This window comes from Sardina pilchardus, chromosome 2, assembly GCF_963854185.1.
Source record: "Sardina pilchardus chromosome 2, fSarPil1.1, whole genome shotgun sequence".
Lineage (NCBI taxonomy): Eukaryota > Metazoa > Chordata > Actinopteri > Clupeiformes > Clupeidae > Sardina > Sardina pilchardus.
This window is the reverse complement of record NC_084995.1, coordinates 41184401-41208251: the sequence shown is the minus strand read 5'-3', so window position 1 is coordinate 41208251 and position 23851 is coordinate 41184401. Positions and strand designations below refer to the sequence as shown.

The 23851-nt window shown below is 43.8% G+C and overlaps 3 protein-coding genes across 10 annotated transcripts; 2 read left to right on the top strand and 1 right to left on the bottom strand.

The window, feature by feature from the left end:
- The first annotated feature begins 219 nt into the window (after positions 1-219).
- Positions 220-2210, top strand: LOC134075090 (uncharacterized). Of its 2 annotated transcripts, none has more exons than XM_062530564.1 (4): positions 220-845; positions 1293-1389; positions 1510-1663; positions 1769-2210. In XM_062530564.1, the coding sequence occupies exons 1-4, from the start codon at positions 519-521 to the stop codon at positions 1812-1814; spliced, it is 624 nt and encodes a 207-aa protein (XP_062386548.1). In that variant the 5' UTR covers positions 220-518; the 3' UTR covers positions 1815-2210. The 2 variants fall into 2 exon arrangements, with proteins under 2 accessions (XP_062386548.1, XP_062386547.1); XM_062530563.1 differs by having other exon boundaries at positions 1266-1389.
- Positions 2211-3797: 1587 nt separating this feature from the next.
- On the top strand, positions 3798-13592 carry si:dkey-127k13.1 (uncharacterized). Of its 3 annotated transcripts, XM_062530555.1 has the most exons (14): positions 3816-3879; positions 3991-4033; positions 4549-6652; positions 7091-7334; positions 7565-7717; positions 7901-7971; positions 8246-8331; positions 8646-8706; positions 8986-9061; positions 9822-9872; positions 10172-10404; positions 11338-11547; positions 11989-12077; positions 12165-13592. In XM_062530555.1, exons 3-14 carry the CDS (start codon positions 4613-4615, stop codon positions 12235-12237), a joined length of 3387 nt encoding a protein of 1128 aa, XP_062386539.1. In that variant the 5' UTR covers positions 3816-3879; positions 3991-4033; positions 4549-4612; the 3' UTR covers positions 12238-13592. The 3 variants fall into 3 exon arrangements, with proteins under 3 accessions (XP_062386538.1, XP_062386537.1, XP_062386539.1); XM_062530554.1 differs by lacking the exon at positions 3991-4033 and having other exon boundaries at positions 3798-3879; XM_062530553.1 differs by having other exon boundaries at positions 3798-4033.
- Positions 13593-13649: 57 nt separating this feature from the next.
- Positions 13650-23701, bottom strand: phc3 (polyhomeotic homolog 3 (Drosophila)). Of its 5 annotated transcripts, none has more exons than XM_062530556.1 (15): positions 23601-23701; positions 22437-22635; positions 21585-21749; positions 21062-21151; positions 20667-20825; positions 19450-19539; positions 18867-19077; positions 18047-18768; positions 17755-17923; positions 17208-17452; positions 16730-16886; positions 16050-16164; positions 15526-15664; positions 14681-14903; positions 13650-14381 (listed from the first exon to the last, which is right to left on the bottom strand). In XM_062530556.1, exons 2-15 carry the CDS (start codon positions 22602-22604, stop codon positions 14227-14229), a joined length of 2808 nt encoding a protein of 935 aa, XP_062386540.1. In that variant the 5' UTR covers positions 22605-22635; positions 23601-23701; the 3' UTR covers positions 13650-14226. The 5 variants fall into 5 exon arrangements, with proteins under 5 accessions (XP_062386540.1, XP_062386545.1, XP_062386541.1 ...); XM_062530561.1 differs by having other exon boundaries at positions 17349-17452; XM_062530557.1 differs by having other exon boundaries at positions 18047-18708.
- Positions 23702-23851: the final 150 nt, after the last annotated feature.

Here is a 23851-nt window from a genome sequence, read left to right as displayed (position 1 = left end):
GGCATCACATGAGCCAACGCAGAGACTGCAGCTCATGCCTGCTATTCTAAAAGGGGTTTCCAGATAAAAAATAAAAAAAAGTTCAGTGATTCAGACCAAAAATGGATTGCTTTTCTTTTGCTAACAATTTCCCTCAGCTATTTTAATCATGGCTAATGGATCATTGCTGATAACAGTCCATTTTGCTGTAGACTTTTCCATGGGGAGAAAAAAGGGGACAGGACACTCCCACACACTGGGTTAAACTTTCCCCTGAGGATGGTACTTTTTTTGGCCGCATCTGTCAAGATGGCTGAAGATGTATGCTTTTCGTGTGACTTAACCCAAAGCCTGTCACGCCCCATTGCAGTCCTCAGCATGGGACAAAAGATCCCTGCAGCTGTAACGAAGAGGTCCTCCTCTCTGTAAGGCGGGTAGCCTATTCATCACATCAAGACTATTCATCACATCAAGACTCTCTTGGCTTTTTCACATCCAGCGTACAGTACATTCCACAGGTCGAGCCGACGTCTTCAAAGATGGCACGATCCTCCAAGTCCTCGCAGAACTCTTGCAACTTCCTGCTGGCTTTCCTCGCCCTCTGGTCCATGACCTCCCTGGTGGTCATCATAGTGTGGGCGACGTGGCCTCACATGCGGAGCTTGAGCCATTGCGAGGCGGCCCGGCAAACGGCCGTCGAGAAGCTTGAGGGTGCCAGGGTGGTGAGGGAGAAGGACAAGGGCAGGCTCAGGGATCAGCTGAGCGGCAGCCGCCAGAACCAGACAGAGCTGCGGAGGGAGCTGGGGATCATCATGGAGACGCTGAGGGAGACTAATGTGTCACTAATGGACAGCCTGCAGGAGAAGGTGAGTCCTGGATTCTATCACTCCTCACTGCTTTTTCAAATAGCCCTCTGTGTGGGAAGCTGTAGGGACAGCTGCATGTTAATGGGGTGGAGGTGAAATGGATGAAGTCTGTTGCTGAAAAGCCATACTATGGTGTAATACTATAAGTGTGCCCTCACAGATTTGTTTTGTGTAATAACCGAAGCATTAAATGTGGTCCTAACTGTCATGACAGCTCTTGTAAGTCAGATGTGAAACTAGAGTGGAAACTTGATAATGTGTCTGATTTGTCTAAAATGTATAAATACATCAAGTCCATGACTATAAACAATGCTGGAATACTTACCATATGGGAGAGAATAAAAATATGGCACAATTATCTTGCTACTATAATGGTTGGTGTTATTCACAACACTTTGAAGTTCATGATTTGTATAAAAGGTTGTGCTTTCTCATTTTCCATTTAAGGAGGCTTTGAAAGAGAACATTACTACTTTAAAAAGTGATGTAGAGATGCACATGACCCTGCAAAAAAACTTGTCTTCTGTACTGGCATGGCAGGAAGGTACAGTATGAATATATTTTGCATATTTTATTTGTAGTCATGGCCCATTAAAATATATAACAGATTTGTGACGTGTTTTATGGATTAAGTTCACACATATAAAAAAAAACCTTTGTTCAGCCCATATTGACACACTGCAGGCTAACTTGTCATGGAGCCTTCATCAGTGGGACTCATGTGACGCATTAATCAGTGCCGCTAAAAGTCAGCAGGTGGCAGCAGAGAGTCAGAACAAAGCCTGCAAGTCTACTACTGCTTATATATCCAAGCAATTGTAAGTACAATAAAACAGGCTTACGGTATATTGTTTAAGATTTAATATTTATGTATCTACAAATGGAGAGAATTCTGAAAATAATAAGGATGAATTATCTTCTAGGAATGCATGCAGGACTGAAGACGACAACGGATCGCAACAGAGCTAGGCCTAGGCCTAGGCCTTCACCGCCACATTTTAATTTTGTGACTATGTATTGTATGTTTTGAGTTCTGTTAAAACTACGCTGTAGTAAATTGTGTTCAAAATAATATGTAAATCATTTCTGATTGAAGAAGGACTCATAATGAATGCCAAAATGCACCCATTATATCTTGAACTAAGAGACTGCATATGAAATTGTATTTGGTGTCAGAGAGGTGTACATGTCTAAAATTCAACAACCCCTTCTTTGTATAGGTCTGTTTTACTCACATTAGGCTACTTTGGCTCCAGAAGAGATAGGTACTGTTTGTTGTCGTTGTCACCATGTCAAAAACATTTAAACATTTTGTGCAGTCAGCACTCTCCACCTAATATTGAATAAAGTTAACTATCAAGTATCCTGTGCAATTGCCAGTGTATTTTGGATTTTTTCCTGCATCTTCCACAAAGTCTAATCTACTTTGTATACGCCTACATCCACTTATTGCAACATAGGCCCTATACTCTGATTTAAAGATCCACTATATATGCCCCTATTTGCAACTACTTGTAGCCAAAAAAATCACATTTGCTGAAAGGATAAACACATAAGGCTTACATTTGATCATCGTTTGATCTCTAGTAATTAACAGTAGGCTATGCCATTTGTAAATAGTTAGCTAGAGGACGTGTCCACACCATAGACCTAAAAGAAATGGACAAACAGACTCCGTCGTTCTCAATGAGAGGGGGCTGAAACAAAAAATCGTTTCCTGTTCATCGTACTGCGCAGACTCAAACTCATTTTGTGACGTTAGCCTGCTGTAACTCGTCTGATAGATCGAAAACCTCTGAAATTGTTAACGTTCGTTTTTTAATATTATTATTATGTGTACTTGCCTCTAGGTAATGCTTTACCATATCAAACAGTAGGCTACCGTAGGCTACACGCATTTTCACTGATCTTGCGAATGACTCTCCGTCATGGTTTTCGTGCAGGCTCACTCAGCTTCTCATCCAAACATTACGGGCGAACGTTAGCTTCCCTACAACAGACATGCTAAAATACTTCTTTACGGGAAACCAACGTAATATACGGGGAAGAAGTGAATTAATTTTGCCTTCGACACCCTATATAGAATACACAGAAGCTATAAGGGAGACAAAGGGCACATGTTATATGAAGTTATGGGATCGCAAAAAAATCTGAAATCTATGGCCGTCCAAGGGAGTTAGCAGAGTGTTGATCACCAGCTCATTTCGTGTTTCTACTTCCGGGAATATGCCTGCCCCCTTGGTCCACACCAGTCCTCACGCAGTAGATACATTGTTTTGATCTAGCTGAGATGTTTTGAGCTCCCCCTGTCTGTCGTTCTAGCAAACAAAAAAGCACATAAGGTCATTTCCGGTCACGGAAGGGAAAAACATCAAAGTAAAAGTCTAATATTTACGACTCGCAGACATGCTCGCAGATGATCATAGCGCAATTTATTCCATAACAGTAAAATATTCTTCATTAGTGTTCGACAGCTATACAACCGTAAGAAACATACCACTGTTACACCTTTGTTACACCAAGTATACATTTAAGGAACACACCACCCCATGGCCAATCTACTCTTGTCAGTGAGTTTTAGAATTGAAATCCTCACAACCTATAAAGCTTTACATGGTTTGGCACCTGACTATTTAAAAGATGTATTAATCCCCTACTGTATGGCTTGGCCCTTCAGATCCTCCAGCCTGGGACTTTTAGTTGTTCCAGAAAGTAGCCTAAACTGTCAACTAGGGGTTGGCATCAAATCTGCACCATCAGTGGCTGTTATTAAATCTAGTCTAAAGACCCATTTTTATACAACTGCCTTCCATAATTAGTGAGTGATTAGGCTACTCTGATGTCTCTGGTAATTTATTATTATCATCATAAGTTTTGCTCGTGAATGAGTTTGGACTCTTACTTTGACATGCTGTCAACCGTTCTCAAGAGCTTAAAACCGGATGTATGTGTTAGGCCGAGGTAGTACTGCTACAACATAAAAAAAAGAAAAAGAAACGGGAAGTTGGACATAGACGTGAAGTAATTTCTCGAGGTTGCTGCATGTTAAGTACTATTTATTGTAAAGCTCAGATAATATGCACACTGTAATCTATTTTAGAGTCAACAGAGGAATTCATTTAAATCGTTTTGGTGTCCTGTCTAGCTCCTTCGTCTGGTGCCGAACCATCCAGTGCTAGCTCTGCAAGGTTAGCTAACTACTACCAAATGGGCTTACATACCACATAGTAAAACACAGCAACCTAACAAAACCACTTTTTATGAGTTATTTTAAGATGTTTCATCCCGGCAGACATTCTCCGTAGATTGATATAGTGTAACGGTAACTAAAATGACTATGAGTTGATGGCACAGTGACATCCATGTTCTCTGAAACCATAACAGCCATTTGCTAGCGGTTATTGTAATGCCAGTGGTCAGTCCATGTGATTATTGCTAGCTGTGGTCTTGCACTAGACTGTGGCGTGATTATTAGATCTTTATTTGCTGATATTAAAAGTATCTACTTGAAAAATCGGGGAAAATCAAGCTACGAGTTTCTGTACATGTCGTAGTGACAAGATCATTCCTAGACGTTGATACAATCTTTCTGACGTTATGTGACAACTGTGTCCTTCTCTCAACGTTGTCAGTGTAGAAGAAATCTACATATCTGTTCTATCAGAAAGAAAAATATGTTCTCATAAAGGTTATGGTTTTTTAGCCAAATCCAGTATCCCACGAAGGAAGATGGTCCAAAGCCCTGCAACAATTGAGGTTGATTGAGTATGACTTCTCCAGATGGGTTTTATCCCTTTCCCTGGAAGATTTCGGAAACCTCCACTCAGTCATCACCGAGTGCATCAGTGGCCTCCAGGAATGAAGAAACCAGCCAGTCTCAGATTACTGCACAGCAGGTGGAGGAAAGAATCGACTGGAGTCAAGGGGCAGTAGTGACGTGTTCAGATGAACAACCAGTTATGGAGACCCAAGTTGTGTGTCCCTCACATTCTTGTTTACATCTGACAGAGGCTGCCGTCTGCCAGACACAGGACTGTCAAACAGATCCACCACTGGGTGTTCCTGAGTCTCCATCTCCTTCACTTGAGAATAACTCTCAACCTGTAAACTCAGATCACAACCCTTTGGAATTACATTATGGGCTTGCTTCAGAGTGGGTACCTGGAACACATAATGCAGATGAAATGTTCAGTCAGGAGGCTGGAGGTGTGTCACCACACCTTGTGATTCTTGAATACAGACCGCTTGCAGAGAGCTCGGAAACCCTTGCTGGACATGGCAGTGTGGTGGAGCATGGGGAATCCGTAGTAGTGTTGACTGAAGCTGGCACAGATGCAGAAGCAGCCACTGGTGGAGAAGCTACCAAACCTGTGCCTGATGAGGCGACTGGTGTTCACTCTGTTGAGGAAAGCAGTCGGCATCTTCTGTCCACCTCTGAATATGCAGCACACAATGTGTGTCTGCAGCTGGCAGAAGTTGTCGTCTGCCATTCCCCGGACACCCACATAGTTTCAGCACTGAATGTTCCGGAGTCATTAGTTTCCTCGCCAGAGCATTACTCTGGACTGGTGAGCTCAAGTGGGTCTAATGCCCCTGTTGAATTACAGGATGTACATGCGTCACACATGCCACTAAGAGCATATAGTGGGGACAAAATGGACCCCGTAGTAGCTGTGGCTCAGTCACCACCTCCTGGAGCATCCACAAACCTTACAGAGTCTTCAGGAAGACCTGCTGGACCTAGTGATGTGTTTGAGCCTAAGGACTCTGTATTAATGTTGAGTGAAGCTAACACAGATGGAGAAGCTGCCAAACCTGTGCCAAAAGAGGTGACTGCTGTTGACTCCGTTGAGGAAATCTGTTTGGATCCTCTGTCTAGCTCTGGATGTGCTGTCGTTTGCCATACTCAAGACTCCAACACAGCTTCAGCACTGGGTGTTTGTGGTGCACTATCTCCTTCACCAGAGCATAACTTTGAACCTGTGAACTCAGACAATGAGCTTGTGGAATTAAAGGGTGGACTTACTTCAGAGGGGGTGCACAGAACACATACTGCAGATATGAACTTGATTCTGGATCCTCTAATGGCAGTACGTCTGTCACCACAGCCTTTGTCAGAGTCAGGAGACCTTAGAGAGACTTCAGAAACCCTTGCTACACATGGCAGCGTTGTGGAACCTGAGGAGTCTGTATTATTGTTGAGTGAAGCTGGCACAGATGCAGAAGCTGTCCTGAGACCTGTGCCGAATGAGGTGACAGCTGTTGACTCTGTTGAGGAATACTGTAAGGATCATCTCTCCACCTCTGCAGATGCGGTGCACAGTATGTGTCAGCGTGAACTTGTGGACAGTTTGTTTCCTCGCTCTTTTGAGGAGGAATACAAAAAGCAACGTGCGTTATCTGATGTAGCAAGTTCAAACGGAGCACGTCCAGATGGTGAACCTTTGACCAAGTGTGTGACGCAGAAAGACTTTCTTGTGGCTGCAGAAGCCACAGACATATGTGCCAAAGAAAAACAGACAGGATGCAGTGAGACATTACAAGACAACCCAGAACGCTCTCAGGCAAGCGTAGATTCTGATTCACCCTACAGCTTTAGACGGAAAAGGCGATACCCCCCCAGCAGAAGCAGCAGTTCTGCACCAGTCAGCGCAAAGCAAAGTTGCCCAAGGACGGAGCAGATATGCAGGCCCAGCTCCCCACCAGTGGAGGGCTGCAGCCAGGGCACTCCAGCTCCCATTGCCGTGCCAGCCAAGAAGAAGCGAGGAAGGCCACGGAAGACTCAGCTGCCAGCCAGTCAGAATGAGGTAGGTCTGAATTCAAAATGGAGACAAAAAGACAATGTATTTTTTTGTTAATATGGCAATCTCTCCTTATCAACCATATTAGTGTAGTTGATTCTGAAGGATTAATGAAAATACTACTATTTTCTGGAACTATTAGCTATTCCAATACTGTTGTAACTGTAGCTGTATTGACTTCACATGTGTATCTTCATTGTTCTTGATATGTTGTGAGACTTGAGCTAGAAAATATGAAAGGTCTTTCTTTTTTTTACTCATAGCCTCAGAATCACATTATTGTTGTCAGACCCATATTTTTTGTTTTCAAACTTTTTAAAAACCAAAATATGGGTCTGACAACAATAATGTGATTCTGAGGCTATGCGTAACATGGTTATGGTGAACAGTTATGATTTGAAGTATGAATAGTGACCACCACTCTCTTCTTCTTCTTCTGATCAGGTGTCCTCTACAAGCGTAGTGCCAGCTGGAATAGCTACCCTCGGGTCTCCTATAGCCTGTAAAAGTACTCTGACAGAAGACTGTCTGGAGGAGTCACCAGACTCCCGTAAGAGGAAAGAAGCAACAGCAGCAGCAGCAGCAGCATCATCCACAGCAGGTGGTGAAACTGAAGGCCAAGGGAGTAGCACCTCTCCGCCTGTCCCACCCCTCGACTTGAGCACTGATGCTCTCTTACGGGAGTCAGGTACGCACACACAGACACAGACACAGACACACACTAACGCACACACAAACACACAATCACATCAGGTTAAATGCATCATGACACACCAAACCACTTTCCATGCCAACTTTGACACAAGTATGACCTTTTCTTGCAGTTTTTTGGCAGATTGTGGAAAAAGTTATTGCATGGTTTGTTTGAGAGTAATTGTCCTCCATGCAGACTGATCTGATGCAGATTTATCTTTTCAGAGACGCCAGCGGCACCCTGCTTAGACCTTTCCCTCGAGCAGATTCTGCAGGATGACCCTATGCCCCTCACCCCTCTCTCTCTCCCAGAGGAAGAGGAGGAGGAGGATGAAGATCCAGAGGATGATGAGGAGCTTCCCAGCATTCTCGATAGAAGTGAGTAAACTCCATATGACCTTTTCAAACATACAGCCTCTGCATGGTCAGCTCCCATTCCACAATGAAAAGACAAAATATACTTTATATACTATGGTTGAAGCAAGACAGTTAGTTTTTTTAACTGCATTGTAAGGAAGAAAAAGGAAATAAGGACTAAAATTCATTCATCATTTTGTCCAGAACCCTTGTCCATTACTGAGGGATCGTGTGTCTGGTGCAAATTCCGGAAGTACCCTTTCTGGCCTGCTGTGGTATGTGTGACCATTAAATTACCTTTGTGTGTGTGTGTGTGTGTGTGTGTGTGTGTGTGTGTGTGTGTGTGTGTGTGTGTGTGTGTGTGTGTGAGAGGGTTAGTGCATCTAAATGTAAATATGATTCAAATTTGAGTTTTCCAGTTATACATTCGATACAGCAAATCCTTCTTGGTAAACCAAACAGCTGTGTGATGTGTGACCTTGCAAAAGGTGTGAAGTTGTTTCATCATTTGCTTTATCAAATTAACTTTTATGGTCTTTCTGTTTGTAGGTTAAAAGTGTGAACCACAAGAATAAGAAAGCCAGTATTGTGTTCATTGATACCTTTCTGATTGATGAAAAGGGAATTAGGAAAGGGTAAGCAGTACCTATCCTCCAGAGGTGTGAATACAATAAGGAATGCTATGTAGATATTACACTAACAACATATGTGTGTATATTGTTGGAATCATGACTGCAAAAACTGTCATTCACCTTTCCACCTGCTCCCTTTCACAATGTTTATTTATGCAAATTAGTAAACCGTCTAGAGAGCGTGGAGCAATTGCAGATATGTAGTGGTGTGTCTGTGCGTGTGGGAATAGAATCTTATGTGATCCTTTAAAGAGACATGTGTGTCACTTAATCTTTAGTTGGACTTAAGTGATAATTTCCCTCATCTGCTCTCACAGTCTCACCGTGTCGCTGAAAACCTTGAAGCCCTTTGATTGTGAAGAGGCAGAGGAGCTGACGGTATGAATTAACACATTTGTAGGCTTCTGAGGACTTTTGCTTAAGCATACCACTATAACATTAGAATCCTAAAGGAGGCTAATGAAGTCCTTGGTGGCATCTGTGTATTGTGAAGAAGAGAGAGCAGCATTTACATATGTATAGTGTATAGTGTTCGGACACATTTAAGAAATAAGATATGTGGGAATTAAAATGTTGTCCAATTTAGTCCTTAAGGAGGTGTTTCCGAAATTGAAAAAGAATAAGATCAAATTGAGAATTGTCTCATGTGTTCCTTAGGAGCAAGCCAGACAGCAGTATGGTGATGCAATCTCATGGTGCTTGGAGCTCATATACGACTACAGAATCCGCATTGGTAAGCACTAAGCAGGGGGAATTTATACCCAGCGTGTTGGTAACAGTTAAAGGTTACATTGTAACCATTTCTTGCCATTTTTACATGTTTGTTTCTCCTCTAGAATGTTAATTATTGAGCAAAATAAATGTACACTATTAGGCAATCCTTTCTTTTGATATATGATTTGTTTCTGTATTCAAAATACTATTACAAATTTGACAGTTTTTTACTGTTCCAAATATGACAATTTTTGTATGTTTGTTTGTAAATTCCAATTTAACAGGCTCTTCCTTGTTCAGTGCTACAACTCTCTGCTAAGTTTCATGAAAATTGGACCAGTCGTTATAGTGTAATCTTGCTGCTAGTCAAAAACCACAGAAAACATAACCTCCCTGCAAAGTTAATAAAAAGTGTGAAACTGAACTGCATCAGTAATGAAGGTGTTGAGATGCTTTCCACAGATAATTCTTCATGACTTAGGTCATGCAGAACCACACCCCGTCACTGGTTCTCAAATGCATTTGTACGTATCCCAGATAGAATCTTTAGGATCCAGTGAGACTCCAAAACACTTGGTGCATTTGTTCAGCATGTCTCCCATCAACCGGCTAAGCCACCTAGCATTGATGGTCTAGTTGAGTCAAGTTGAGTTCTTGGTCCACACTAGAGGACTGTAGTAACCTGTCTTTCCTACAGTTTAATTGCCATACCCTGTCTACTCCATGTTCATGCAGTTGCTGATGAATATGAGTTTGTAATGACTGTCTTGCATTTGCAGGTTGTGGGTCTTTCTCCGGCTCCTTCATAGACTATTTTGCAAACGATATCAGTAAGTTATCAACTCATCGCTGTGAACTAAATTGTTTATAGTGAGACTATATTGTTTTGCTGACTGAGAAGCTGCTTTGAGTGGCTTTAGCTATAATATACTGATTCATTAAACAGTAAACCCTATGCACAAGCTATGTGTAATAAAATATGGTACTGGTACATCAGATAGCTATTTTCAGTTTCTGCATGCATGATATCTGCATCCTACATAAATTAGTACTTATCCTTTAAAACTCCTTATGCATCAATGTTCTGCCTTATAAACGGGATGTTATCATCTTGCTCCCCCTGTCCTAGGCTGTCCCCTCAGGTACAAGTACTCCCAGGGCCCCTCGGATCTCACCTTCCCCACGCAGCTCATCGTGGACGACCTGTGCGACAGCTCCGAGGAGGACGGTGCCGGCGACCACACTGACGAGCACCAGTGTAAGAAGATGCTCCCTGACCGGGCCAAGGCTGCGCGGACTCGGGCCAACGAGAAGCTGGTGGATTTCATCGTGAGGAAGCGGGGTGCAGAGAAGCGTCTGCTGGTAGGAGGATACGCACTGGCGTTGTAAACTCATTTCAGAAGTGAAATGGCCGGAAGTAGTTAACAACACAGCAAACTTTAACCAAACATGGGTCAGGTCTGTGCAGATCTGACCAGTGCTGCCTCACAGCACGTAATCTAGTTCCATTTTAAGCATTTGCTAGTCCTCATTTGAGATATTTTGGCTGTTCATTCTTACTACAGTCATATAATTTAAAGGTTTCCTATGCAATATTGTATCTTAATAAAGCAGCTTTGAAGTCGTTTTGATCGTAAACTAACTTGTAATAGGGAAAATCGTGCACATTTTGCAGCCCTAGCCTATCCCTCTACCTTAGTTATGGGATGGGTAACCTTACAACTTCTCAGTCCCCCACCCAGAGAATCATGAATTGCATAATGGCAATTGTTCAGTAGCCTACTATTTGTATGAAAATGTGTAATATTACCTTGTCAGTCAACATGGCTCTTCAGAGATGATCTTTGCTCGTTTGTAAACAAATCCACATGCACCATGTTCAGGGAAGGGCGTTAGCCATGAGTGGTATTTACAACAGTTGAATGCAAATACTAAGCAACTATAGGGGGAGCCCAGTAGGGGAGAGAACAGACCTGCATTGGATACCTTTAATAGTCTATAGTCTCTCACAGAAAGGGGTCAGATTACTGATAATAGATAGATGGTGTAAGTGGAGATTTAAAGGCATACAGTAGAATTAAGGCTGTTATCTGGGCAGTGACGGATATCTCTAACTTTGTCAGGCAGGAATATCCAGGAATATACACTGTAGGTGGGGTGGAGGATTGAGGAAAAATATGATTAAAATAAAATGATAATAACATAACAACTTTTAATAAGCCTTCTGTGGGACCATACTCTATGGAGATGAAGAGTGTCATCTTAAAAGCTGCTAATGTGTGTTGACCCTTCTAGGCGGTGATCAGTGGTCAGGAGGCGTCCAAGTGGCTGCGGGCGCTTCAGAAGGCCAGCCGCTTCGTGGTGGACCCCTACCTGGAGGACGAGGAGCAGGTGGACCAGGTGTACCGCTACCTGGACGAGCTTCTGAGGAGGAGCCCGCAGACTTTGCCCTGCCTGGCCAACCTGGAAAGGATCCCTTTCATCTTGGACGTGTTGCTGCCAGAGGTATGTCCCCCATCAACCACAAGCGTATGGGACCGTAAAGATATGTGACATTTCAGTGACTATTTAGTGACCGTTCAGTGATTCAGCATTGAGTTATAGTGTTGTGTGATTTCTTCATATCCCTATCTCTATTAAATGATTATTAGTCTTGTAACTTATACATACTGGGCCCCGGCAGTGGCGCAACTGGCTGGGGCACCTGCACCGTACGCTGGCGACCCGGGTTCGATTCCCGCCCCGTGGTCCTTTCCAGATCCCACCCTGACTCTCTCCCACTCACTTCCTGTCATTCTCTCTACTGTCCTGTCCAAATAAAGGCATAAAAAGCCCCAAAAATAATCTTTTTAAAAAAAAAACTTATACATACTGTTGTAACTGATTATAACAACTCAGAAAATGCACAACCTGCTTAACATTCAGGGATATGAATGTCTTGATTAGGCTCTCATCTATGCCATTGCGGGAGTAGACGACATACCTTTAGAACAGGCCGAGGAGAAATATCGAAAAGGACCCTGTATAAGCAAACGGTAAGAGTTCTTTTAGCCCTCTTTAACTCTGTGTAGACTACCACTGACTCCTGACACACTGACTCTTTCTTACCGTTTTGTTTTCAGGGAGAGGCAAGAGTTTAACATGAGGATCGAACAGCTGATGAAGACTCTCAATCAGTGTAAACATGTGCTGTGAAACTGCCCTGATCCACAGAGGATGTGAACTAGAAGAGTTTTTTTTCCCAAATTCTATTTCTAAAAGAGTTCAGCGACCATCTGTTGATTTGTTTTACTCTCTCCGTGTTGTGGTCTGCTGACAGTGACGGTGAATGTAGTGACCTTTATACGTTAAGTTTGACATAAAGTCATTGATGGGCTCAGTGCAAAATTTGTGGACGTTTTGTTGAGTTCAATTGGCGTCCCTGGTTGTGTCCCTGTGAGTCGGCGGTGGCTCTTCGGGACTCCCAAAAAGGCTGGCTGCGGACTGCGTCCCAGAGGTGACGTTGAGTCCCGAGTCAGGACTGGACGATCCTCAGAACACTCTTTTGTGACCCTGATATTTCTGTGTCCATCCAATGCGACGGATCTCAAAAGGTACGAGAAAGTGCTGGAGAGAAGGTGGACCCGTTGAGGGTGTCCAGGCCAGCACAGTACAGCACAGCACTGCCCCTGAGGTAGCTCTCCCCAGCTGAGCTGGTGCTTTACTCTCTACGTGGCATTAAGGAGTCCCTCTCTCCCTACAGCTATGTTCGTTACCCATTAAGCTAAGTGTCATTTGGTCTACAATTGGTGCAGCTGTTAAAAATGTATATTGAAATATGGTTGAAAGACTGTGCCCCATTTGTGTCATACATTGACATGTATCCCACAATATTTTCTTGTGTATATTTTTATATAAACATTCATTCTTAATTTTCATAAATATTTATCATTTTATTTAATATTTTATCAATTGAAATATTCGAGCCAATTTCTGTAGCTTTCTTTGAGATTCAGTTTCAAGTTAGTGATATTTGTTGTGGAAAACTGAGATGATACTGCACCTATGTTTATGGCCTATACAGTGGAACGCAAACATTTGAGCGCTCTCTTCTATATTTCTCCTATGAATACGTGAGATTTTACTTTTGTAAATACTCCACACTCTTCAAACCTTGTCCCAACAAGCTGTGTAAAGAACACACTAATATTGGGAGACTGTTTATTTATCATACAAATCGCATCATCTTTGTAGGTCCAGAAGCATTCTCTCTTTCTTTTTTTTCAATAACAGCTAAACTAATTACTGCACCTTTGTAACATCACCTGTGAGAACTGCAGGTGAATGCTTTTGCAGATCTGCTGCATGTTATGTTGCTTTGTGTTTGAATGTGTATATTGTTATGCAGTGTACAATTCAGTTGAACATGTGTCTGAAAGTGTACATGATATTCATTGACATTGGCACTGGGCTCCTTGAGGTTCACTGTGCCCAAGGCACAAAAACGAGCAAGGCTCAAGTTTTCAAAACATTGTCCACTTTGTAATAAAGCGTGTGGAATGATGAAAGAATATTTTTGGCTGACTGATCTATATAAAGGAGAATAAAAGAAAACAACCAGATAGAAGTCATGTAAACATACCTGTTCATTGCTAGTCGTGGTAGTCAAGTTCCAGTACAAGGCCCAACAAAGACACAAAAGTTTAAGACTCGAAATGATCTTATCGACAGTTATTAATTCATATTAGGTTGTTATGGTTAAATGGCTGTGTTGTGCAAATATTTTATCAAAATCTTCATACCTTTTATGTTCATAGACATGTAACATCCATACAGGTTTCCTTTGGAATGTTACATCATACAATCAAGTTCTCTAAACACACCTTAGTACTGTTTTGTATGCTAAATATTCATACAGATCCATCCATAAAACATAAACCAACTCGCACATTACATGTATGCATCTCATAGAGGGGAGGTCAGTAGAGTTTGTTTGTGTTGTTGTTTTGCTACAGACAGCACGCCGAAGAGTAGTCTCAATAGTTCCACAAGAATATCGTCTGCCAATCATGGCAACAAGAAAGCTGAACATGTTCCTCAGTACACAAGTGCACATGACACCCACAGGAAGTGGGTGAAGTTATAGCCATGTATGGTCAAAACGGAGGCTGTGGTTTGTCTGGGGCCTTGTGAGCGGCGTGCCCTTTATGGTCCCTTCAGCGTGTTGATTTGCGCACAGATTTTGAGTGCGGGCCCCAGTTTGATGTTCATGGCGCTCACCAAGTGGTCCTCGGTCAGCAGAAGCAGGGCCTGGCCGTCAATCTCCTGCGAGCGGAACTCCTCGGCCATCTCGGCACATCCTACCACAGGGAGGTTGGTTTTCACATGCACATTAGCCTCATCTAGGATTGGCAGTATGTCAATGTTGAAGTCATTTTGTTTAAAAAAAAAAGAACACATTTCAATGACCCTGATCAAAGGTGCTGTACAATCAAAAAAGTAAAACCATCATATACTAAAAACAGAGAAAATGGCGCAAAAAATACAAATGCTAAAACAGCAATTGGTCTCTGTAAGCTTTTTTGGATAAAAGTGTCCTAAACCGCTAAAATATTGGTGGTACTGCTGGTGTAATACAGTACTTTTTTATCACCGTTACCTGGTATGGAGTTGATGTAGGAGCACACTTGCTCCACGCTCCATTGAGAGGGGTTGGGCAGGGCCACGGGGTGATCGTCTGAACCGATTGATTCTCTCCTCCTCCTCTCCTTGCGCTCTTCCTCCTGTTCCCTCTCACGCTCTGCCTGACGACGCAGCCGGGTTGTCATGGGACCCGGGGGCTCATCCTCGTCATCCTCCTCCCCATCTAGCCTGGCTGGCAGCTGCACCCTCACACACACACACAGGTGAGCTCATAAGATCAATGCATAACAGTTTATAGGGCTGTATATTTAAGTGTGTGTGTGTGTGTGTGTGTGTGTCTGTAAACTCTACTATTGTGAGCCCTCGCACACACAGGTGAGCTCCTAGAACCAATGCAGAACAGTTTATAGGGCTATATATAACATGTATTTGTGAGTGTCAACTTTACTATTATGAGCACAATTTGCACAATAACCTTAGGCTCTACTTGACGACTTATCCTGGTCCTTATCACCTGCACTTTGTTTCTGTAGCCGTTCACGTGCTGCCGGCAGTTATACGTTAACATCCATGAAAAGCTTTCCTCTTCCTACACTACCAGGTTTGATTCTGACTAATTTGATTCTGAAGGGTGTGCTGAACTGAATCCTTATTATGCTGTGCTGCGCTGGCTGCAGCTAACATCTTCAACGAGCTCTAACATACCTGTCAAGTTTACCACCATTGAAATCCGTGAGGTCAGCCTCAGGTATGTGAGAAATGTTGACAATCCACAAGTCTCCCAAAAGAGGCAAGTGACCCTGAGGCAAGAGTCAACTCTTCTGACAGCCACGTTTAGTACCACAGGACCTGTTCACTGACCTGTCTGAGGAAGTGCTCTCTGGATATGCCGTCGGCCCGTCCGGGGGGTCTCCCCCTCCTGCCCATGGGCCTGTGGGGCCAGCGGCTGGCCCTGTCGGGCCTCAGGAGGCCAAGGCGCCGCGTGCTGCTCACGTTGAACCTGTCAGTCAAGGCCAGATAAGGAGAGAACAGGCCCAGCACAGTCAGGGCTTACAGTTACAGTTATTATTTATACAGCTGTATAAATGAACCAAGGGCATATCTTTCCGGACTTCAATCCGGAAAACAATTGTTTGGTTTGACTGACTGAATGCTTTCGTGAAAAAAGTGTGCTTATTTATTGTTAAATGAACTTAGATCCTTTCTTTCAAGGAGTATCCCAACACTGGATATCTCTTTCCAGGAGTTTGAAGATACATGTTTGAGAATGACTATGGTTTTGTACCAAAGTTCATGAAGTACGAAGTGCAACAGACTATACTTTTCTTCCTTTAAGGAGGTGTAAACCCATAGCTGTAAGAAAAGTGCAGTCGAGGGAAACCCACCTCCTGACACAGGTCATGGAGCAGAAGCGTTTGGAACGGAGGAAGCTGTGGGTGTAGCCCCTCTTCCCACAGAACTCGCATTGCAGCACGTCCGACAGGCTGTCCTCCAGGGGCTCTGCGGACAGACAGAGTGTAACCGTTTCAACTCAGAGGGGTGTTACTTAGCCTGGTTAAATCACACATATTCACTTCACGTTTACTCTATGGGCCAGTGTCCTGCGCCCCTGTTAAGCCTAGTCCTGGACCGATAGAGAACTTCACTGGAGGTTTCCACTAAATAAAAAGCTTGTCGTTTAGGACCATACTTTAAATGCATGGGAACTGGTCATTTATATGTACTGTACGTCGTGCAGAGGTGGAAAAGTCCAGCTTCAGAAAGTAAAAGTCCTACCACATTATCTGTGCCAACCATTTATTTAAACCAGCTGATTCTAATTAGAAACTAGAACAGCTAATTAGTGATATCACCTGTGTTAAGTGCACAAGAAGAACAAATACATGGTTGGATTTTAACTTTCTGAAGCTGGACTTTTCCACCTAGATAGATAGATAGATATATAGATGCTTTATTGATCCCCAAGGGGAAATTCAAGACGTGGTGGTGTTACATTTTGCCACTTAATCACAGTAAAAACTGATTACTGGACTTTTGTACTTGAGAAATACACCACAAGTCTCACCGTCATCAGCTGGGAGGTCGTCCATGTCAGAGTCGGAGGAGTTCTCTGGGTCGTCCACATCCATCAGGTCATCGTCGGGGTCGGGATCGCCGTTGGAGGTCACCTCCTGGTTCTCCGGCAGCGCAGCCTGCTCGTCTGCCAGTGAGGAGCGGCTCATCTGTAGAAGGTGACACCTGTTAAACCACAGCTCAGGGTCACACTAACACGTCCCGAGCATCATTTTGCAGTGGAAGGGGTTAGATATTTGTTATTTTCTGGGCAGGGCTTGGGTACAATATCCACAAAAGTGCTCTACTGCTCAGTCAGATTTTGTTCAAATAGCTGCCTGTTTCTCTTTACCATGTCAAATTTTAACATTGAGAGACTATTGTTTAAATGTCTCTGATGTGCTAACTACCGCCTGGGCACTGACATCCCAGACTTGTTGTTGTTGCAGCTGCTGCTACTGAACTGCTACAGCTCCACCTTGTGGACATACCAGGAACGGTTCCAGCCCCTCCTGGATGACGAAGCCCTCTATGAGGTGTGTGAGGATGTGAGGTTTAGCGACCGCCTGTGAGGCCTGGCCCTCAGGACTCTCTGGCAGGCTGGTAGCGGGGGGCTTGCTGGTGCTTCTTACCACGGCAGGGTGGAGGGGAGGGGGGGAGCTGGTGACGAGAGGAGGCTCCTCAGGTGACCGGATCACAGATTGGCTCGATGGCGCACAGGAAGAGTCCAACCCAGCTAAAGAAGGGGGTCAATAAATGGAAATGAGTGCTCACCAACTACTATTTACTTAACTTAACTGTATTACCACATACTAGTACTCAACAACAGTGGGATAAAAGTGCACTCATTTTAAGTACAAAATAAAATTGCCATGTAACGTTGGCAATGACAAACTGACATACAAACGTGAACAGTAACTCTGTGTACTACACACAGATTATGAATTCAGCATAACATTGAGGTTTGTAGTGAAGTTTGCATGTTAAGATGCCCTACACACTGATATAATACGTTTAGGCGTGCTCAATATTGTGTACCTGTGTAGTTTTCTCTCTGGGATGGTGCATCCTCTTCACAGCCTCTCTCCGCATCTGCTGGGGGGGCCTGGGTGGGTGCGGTGAGCATCCGATTCCTCTGCGTTCTTGACGGTGATTCATCTCTGTCCGCTTCTGCCCCTTTGTGATCCATCTTTGGCCCCTGCGCTGCCTATCAAAACAGGTTCACATCAAACAGCTGCATGTATTTTCATTATATTACAGTGACTGTTCATCATCATCATCTGGCCCACTCACCCACATAACGCTTGCTGACAACGAGAACGCTACTCACTGACTGCGGTGCTGTCTGGGCCACCGACTGCATCTTCAGGTCCACGGCTACAGTCTGTGGAGGCGGAAGGTTCTGGAAGGGCATTTGGACCAGTGTCTCGGCCACGGGAAGCTCCTCCTCGGACACCAGCACCTGGCCCGACTGCACGGCCAGCGCCTGCACCGAGCGCAGGGACAGCCTCTGCAGCGACGCCGGCGGCGGAGAGGCCAAGGTCCCCGGGAGCGGGTTGGTGTTGGCGGCGGCGGCGGAGGTGGTGATGGAGCCGTAGCTCTGAGCGGAGGCGTGGGGGGAGAGGGGGAGGGCCTCTCCCAACGTCCCCAGCTGGAGTAGCGGACGCACCACCTGGGCTGGGCTACCGCCTGTGGTGGACACCAGCACTGCCGACTGGGGCTGCTGCTGATGCTGCACGGAGGTGGAGGACGCAGCAGGTAAGACCTCGGCCGACTGAGACTGGGCGGCCGGAGCCGGAGGGAGCGGGAGGGGCAGGGGCCGGGCCTGCAGGGCGAGGGGGGAGGGGTGCTCCTGCGCCGTGACCCGCAGGGCGATGGGCTGCATCTGCCTGTGGGCGCTGTGGGCACTCTGCTGGATGATGAGCTGGTGAGTCCCCCGCGGGCCTAGGGGACAGTGCAGCTGATGCTTCACTAGAGCAGGGCAGAGGGACGCTGCAACACCATTGCGACCATCTGAATAAGCATGTGTACGGTACAATCGCTCACACTGATCTATGAGATAATTATGGATGAGTAGGGAAAAAACAATTACAGATCAGTGCATCTCAAGAGGACATCAAATGAGTTAGTCGTCTCAAGCGTGGACTTACAAGGGGCAATGAGCTGATGGGCCGACGACAACTGACTCAGGTCGCTTCCGGAGGTTTCCGCAGAGGTGTGCGGTAGCTGGGAGGACTTCAGGGGGCTGATGGACATCTTGGGCAGGCAGGAGGCCACCGTCTGGCCCTGCGAGCATGGCTTCAGCTGCACACCCTGCGCCAGAGCCCCAGGGAGGTGTGCGCGGACAGCCAGAGACTGGACCTATCCAGGGGCACACAAGGAGTGGCCAGTAAAATACACACTGTTTGGCACACTCAATCCAATCCAAACCACTTTATTTATATCGCACAATTTAAATAAACACAAAAAGTTCTGTGCACCACAACGATAAGGACAACAGTAGGGATAAATGTGATAAAAAATAAAAGTAAAACGTAAAGGTAATAAAAAAATTAGTTCAGGTAGGGTCTGGAAAAGCTGTATAACATTGGTCTGGGAGTATGAGACACTGGGTGGCTCACCTCTGTGAAGATGGACTGGGGAACTCACCTCTGTAAAGGTGGGCTGTGGAACTCACCTGTGTAGAGGTGGGCTGTGGAACTCACCTGTGTAGAGGTGGGCTGTGGAACTCACCTGTGTAGAGGTGGGCTGGGAAGATGTGGGGTTGACAGCGGGAAGATCAGACGGCACAGCAGCCACAGAGGCAGCAGGAGCCAGAATGAGCTGACAGGAGTGAGGGAAGAAGGGACACGTCAGAGAACAGAGAGGATGGAGTGTAGTGAGTGGGATATAACCATGAGCTCGGTATTAGAAGCGTTCTGATTGGTCAGATTGTCTGTCAATCAAACGCTGGCGAAAGGTCAATTATTGACAAGATAGAGCAACGTAATGCATCTCTATGGAAGCAAAATTCGAAGAGTTCCGGTCTGCTTAAAGGGGCGTGTTGCAAAGACGTCATAGTGGGATATCGATCTCTGTCAGATCGGCAACCCACACAAACAGTGCATTTCGAATGTTAGCAGGTCTGCTTAAAGGGGGATTTAGCCCCCCTCCCCCTTGTGAAGACAGAACGCGGAAATGATGGAACGTTTGCGCCTCTCGCTCCGCTTTAACCCTCTCTGATATAACCTAATACAGTATTAGCATTATAAGTGTAAGTTATTATGAGATATAAATAGCCTTATAGTATACTTATGCCTTACATTGTATAATTACTCATAAGTATCAGCAATTATAAGGTATAAGCAGCTTAGTGAGCGTACATATGATAACATACAGTGGCAACACTGTAATACAAGTCATTTGTTTTGAAGAAATGTGTCTGATAAATTAAATATTGTAAATATGAGTAAACCAAGCCAGAATGTGGCACTTGATGTAGACATAATTTAAATGCCAGGCAAGGGGCAAAGTCTGAACTGTAACTAAACATAATTTAATAACTATACAAAATCTATTTGTGAAAATCATACCATGAGCAAGATCCTAAGCACAAACATCAGTGGGTCAGCTCAAAACTCATGACCATAGATAGATAGATAAAGTCTTTATTGTCCGATACGGATATTCTTCTTCACACATCAATACATGATGGTTTCAGTTCATGAGAACTTTGCTCATTGCTCATTGACTAATGTTGCACTTTATGTCCCATAAAGAGATTTATGGGCCGTGTGATGTTTTTGGTAATGGAGTAATATTGATTTAAGACAGTCAAAGCAGGCAGGCTTGGTGGCCAACTTCAGTTGAGTTACTATTATGAAATATTCACTAAGGTTGTTGTAGACATTGCATAGCACTCTGAGAGTGTGATTTGTGACAAATTATCACAAAAAAGCATGATGCAATACCATCTGGGTCCGCAGGTACATCTGGGCTTGACTACCAGCAGGAGAGCCATTCCCAAGGAGCATGGCCTGCTGGGATATCGTACTGCCTGCTGGAGTGGAACAGGTGCCTTGGATTCGGCCAATGGACTGAGCTGTCAGTGGAGTGGTGGCCAATGTGATCTAGAAGACCAATTAACAGATCAAAAAGTAAACAATAAAACAAAACATTTAAGATTAATGACCCTGAAATACAGGCAAGGAACAGGAATGGGAACAGGAAGAGCAAATTGTAGCTTAACATAACGCAAAATAATATATAGAATAGAAAACAAAGTAATGAATAGATAAGTTGAATACATCTAATTTGTTTTAAATGTAGCATGGAGTGGTTATGCCAGTCCAATATAGGGCCTTACCGAGGTCTGTGATACACTGACTGACTGTGACAAACTCCCATTCGTTGATGGAGGAGAGGAGGAAGAGGGCCTGCTAACTGTCTGTGAGGGCTGCGATAGAGAGATAGTTGTAAGTCATCAAATAAGACTTCCACAACAGCACATGTATATGCCATTAGGCTGGGTTCTCGTTCAACACAGAACACAAAAACGGTATGCAGTACCATACGTATTTTCTATGTCGATTATGCTGAGAATTGCATCGTTTCTATACAACATACAAGCTAACTTATGTGTAATAACATGTTCTACATGGCCTAACTACAGTTACATGTTATTACATAACAGGGACAAGACACAACTACATACAGGCCAAGTCATGTCCATGCAATAAGGTGCTTTGAGACAACTTCTCTTCTTGATAATGTGATACAATTGAATAAAACTGAACAGTTTTATTATTAAAACTGAATTTGTTTTACTAAAAAAAAAAAGGGCGAAAGAGTAACAAGTGACAGGAAGTGGTGTTCTTCCTGAGCCAGACCTGGGCTGTGGTGGTGAGATTCTGTGCGACTGTGACTTGCTGCTGCTGCTGCTGCTGCTGGAGAGCTGCGGTCTGAAGCAGGATGTGCTGCTGCTGGGCGGCGTACATCTGCTGCAGGTACTGCGCCGCAGTGCTCTGGGACCGCTGGACAGGCTGCTGGATCACCTGTCCACAGAGGGCCACACGTCCACAAACATACGTGTGCTCTTTCTCTCCAGCAACACCCAAACCAGCAGGTTGCATTCAGAGCAAACCTGTGAGACTATAGCAGTCCTTCACATGCAGCCATTTTCATCTATTTTTTATGAAATAACATAATAAAAACGTATAATTCAACATTGTATTTTGCATGCCCTGTTGCGGCAAATATTTGATCCATGTCAATGACCTGAAAGAAAAGTTAGAAATAAGTAGGCAGTAACCTAATTACTGTTATTTCTTATGGCACATATCCATCTACCCCTTAACTAAGGGTCGTTAATGATATAAATTATATTGCTGTGTATTTTGAGGCCCTTCCACATAATATATTGGCATATATATACTTTAGCACTTATACTATTATACTATTAGCATATATATATATAAGTATTTCAAGCTCTTGGGATTAATTCACTTCGGAGAAAACAGTCTGCTAAATATATAAGTACTGCACATGGTTTGTTCTTATTACACTAAGTCCATCATAATACTTTCATTTTGAATGTGTGTGAACTACAACTTTAATCTCATTCACCAAAAGATACAATACAAATACCATACAAATATCCATCTATTTTTTCTCTCTATAAGGATGGCACCTTATTGTGTATATTGCACTCATTGTTGTAATGAGTGGTGGAGTGTACCTACAGCCTGCCTGTCTGTGGAGATTGGGGACAGTGGCTGGCTGCGGCTGGGGGTGGGTGGTCTGACTGCGTTGGTGGCCGCTGAGATGGTGCTGGTGGAGGCAGGTGTGGTGATGGCGTTAGTAGTGATGCCTGTTGCACCTCTCATCTCCCCAGGACTGTTTCTGTCCATCTCTCACAGATCAGGACAGTCAGAGGGAGGACTACACAAAGACAAAAAAGATGATATATTATACATATAATATAAAAAGATGATATAAAGATGTCTAAACATTCTGGGTATTTCCATGGAATCAAATATTGCAATCATCTCTGCATTGGTCAAGAAACCTCTCGCACTTGTGACAGTCACAACTTCAGGTAGCCTAACTGAAATTGGTTAAAAATAGGAATGGTATTGTTAATGTTTTATTTGGATTCCTTACCTTTAACTAGGCTGTTAATATTAAATCTTTACTCTGAAATCGTACATTTGTAGGCTAGGCCTGTGATTCAAAATGCCAATACGAAAGGTCTTTGTTTTTCTGTTGTATTGAATTATTTTGTTATATTAATTGGCCAACATTAATTACACACACCTGTAATGACCATTTCCTCCAAAGAAGTAAAAAGCATGTAGAACCTCCATTCAGCATGCTGCTGCGATTATTTATCAGCATGCACGCAGTGAAGGGTTATAGGTCTCAAAATATTTGGGGTGCAACAGAGATGAGGAGGCTAGTCTTGCATTTAGGCTACTGCCATAATTTTTCACAATTGCAGACATTTAAACAAGACCATTGAACAGCAGAAAACAGCCTAGCGCTGAATCATCTTTTCTCCTCGGAATAACGATATTTCCAATTAAACTGTGTACCATGTCTGAATTAGTATAACACGAACAATCTTTGCAGACCTCCATTCAAAGAATACTAAACATATTTTGGTCCTGTTGATGCACGTTTAGCTTTTGGCACCTCGAAACCCTTTGGTGCTAATCGAGAAACGCCTTCGACATGCAAACATATCCTTTTACTTTTACAATTAATGTGGTCTACAATTTCTGCACAATACAAAACTCCGATTAACTGTCTATGCCATTGGCCTATGATCGCAGAATTACCAGTCCTGTCAATCAATCCAGTCAAAAATGTACAGCCATGCATGATAGTTCATGTGCACATATTACCTGTATCCAACTGATAATAGCCTACACATTACCCATCTTGAGGTGAACATATGGTTTCTTTGAACTGTCACGGTCTCAGTCATGTTCTTATGCGTCAAGGCTTTTAAAATGGAGCTAAAGCCAAAACGGCATCACGGAAAGAAAAGTCCGACACAGCACCACTCGCAGTGTAGGAGGACCTCGTAACCGGCCATATCCAGAGCAGAAATGTTGAGACATTATGCAGAGATAGTCTTATGTTTATGTTATGT

Coding starts and splice junctions, on each gene's coding strand:
- LOC134075090 (XM_062530563.1), top strand. CDS start 519: ATGGCACGATCCTCCAAGTCCTCGCAGAACTCTTGCAACTTCCTGCTG. Junction 846..1,265: donor TGGACAGCCTGCAGGAGAAG/GTGAGTCCTGGA, acceptor TTTGTATAAAAG/GTTGTGCTTTCTCATTTTCC. Junction 1,664..1,768: donor GCTTATATATCCAAGCAATT/GTAAGTACAATA, acceptor ATTATCTTCTAG/GAATGCATGCAGGACTGAAG.
- si:dkey-127k13.1 (XM_062530554.1), top strand. CDS start 4,613: ATGACTTCTCCAGATGGGTTTTATCCCTTTCCCTGGAAGATTTCGGAA. Junction 7,972..8,245: donor ACCCTTTCTGGCCTGCTGTG/GTATGTGTGACC, acceptor TTCTGTTTGTAG/GTTAAAAGTGTGAACCACAA. Junction 10,405..11,337: donor GTGCAGAGAAGCGTCTGCTG/GTAGGAGGATAC, acceptor TGACCCTTCTAG/GCGGTGATCAGTGGTCAGGA.
- phc3 (XM_062530556.1), bottom strand. CDS start 22,604: ATGGACAGAAACAGTCCTGGGGAGATGAGAGGTGCAACAGGCATCACT. Junction 18,769..18,866: donor CCATCAGCTCATTGCCCCTT/GTAAGTCCACGC, acceptor ATTATCTCATAG/ATCAGTGTGAGCGATTGTAC. Junction 16,887..17,207: donor AGGGGCTGGAACCGTTCCTG/GTATGTCCACAA, acceptor CACCTTCTACAG/ATGAGCCGCTCCTCACTGGC.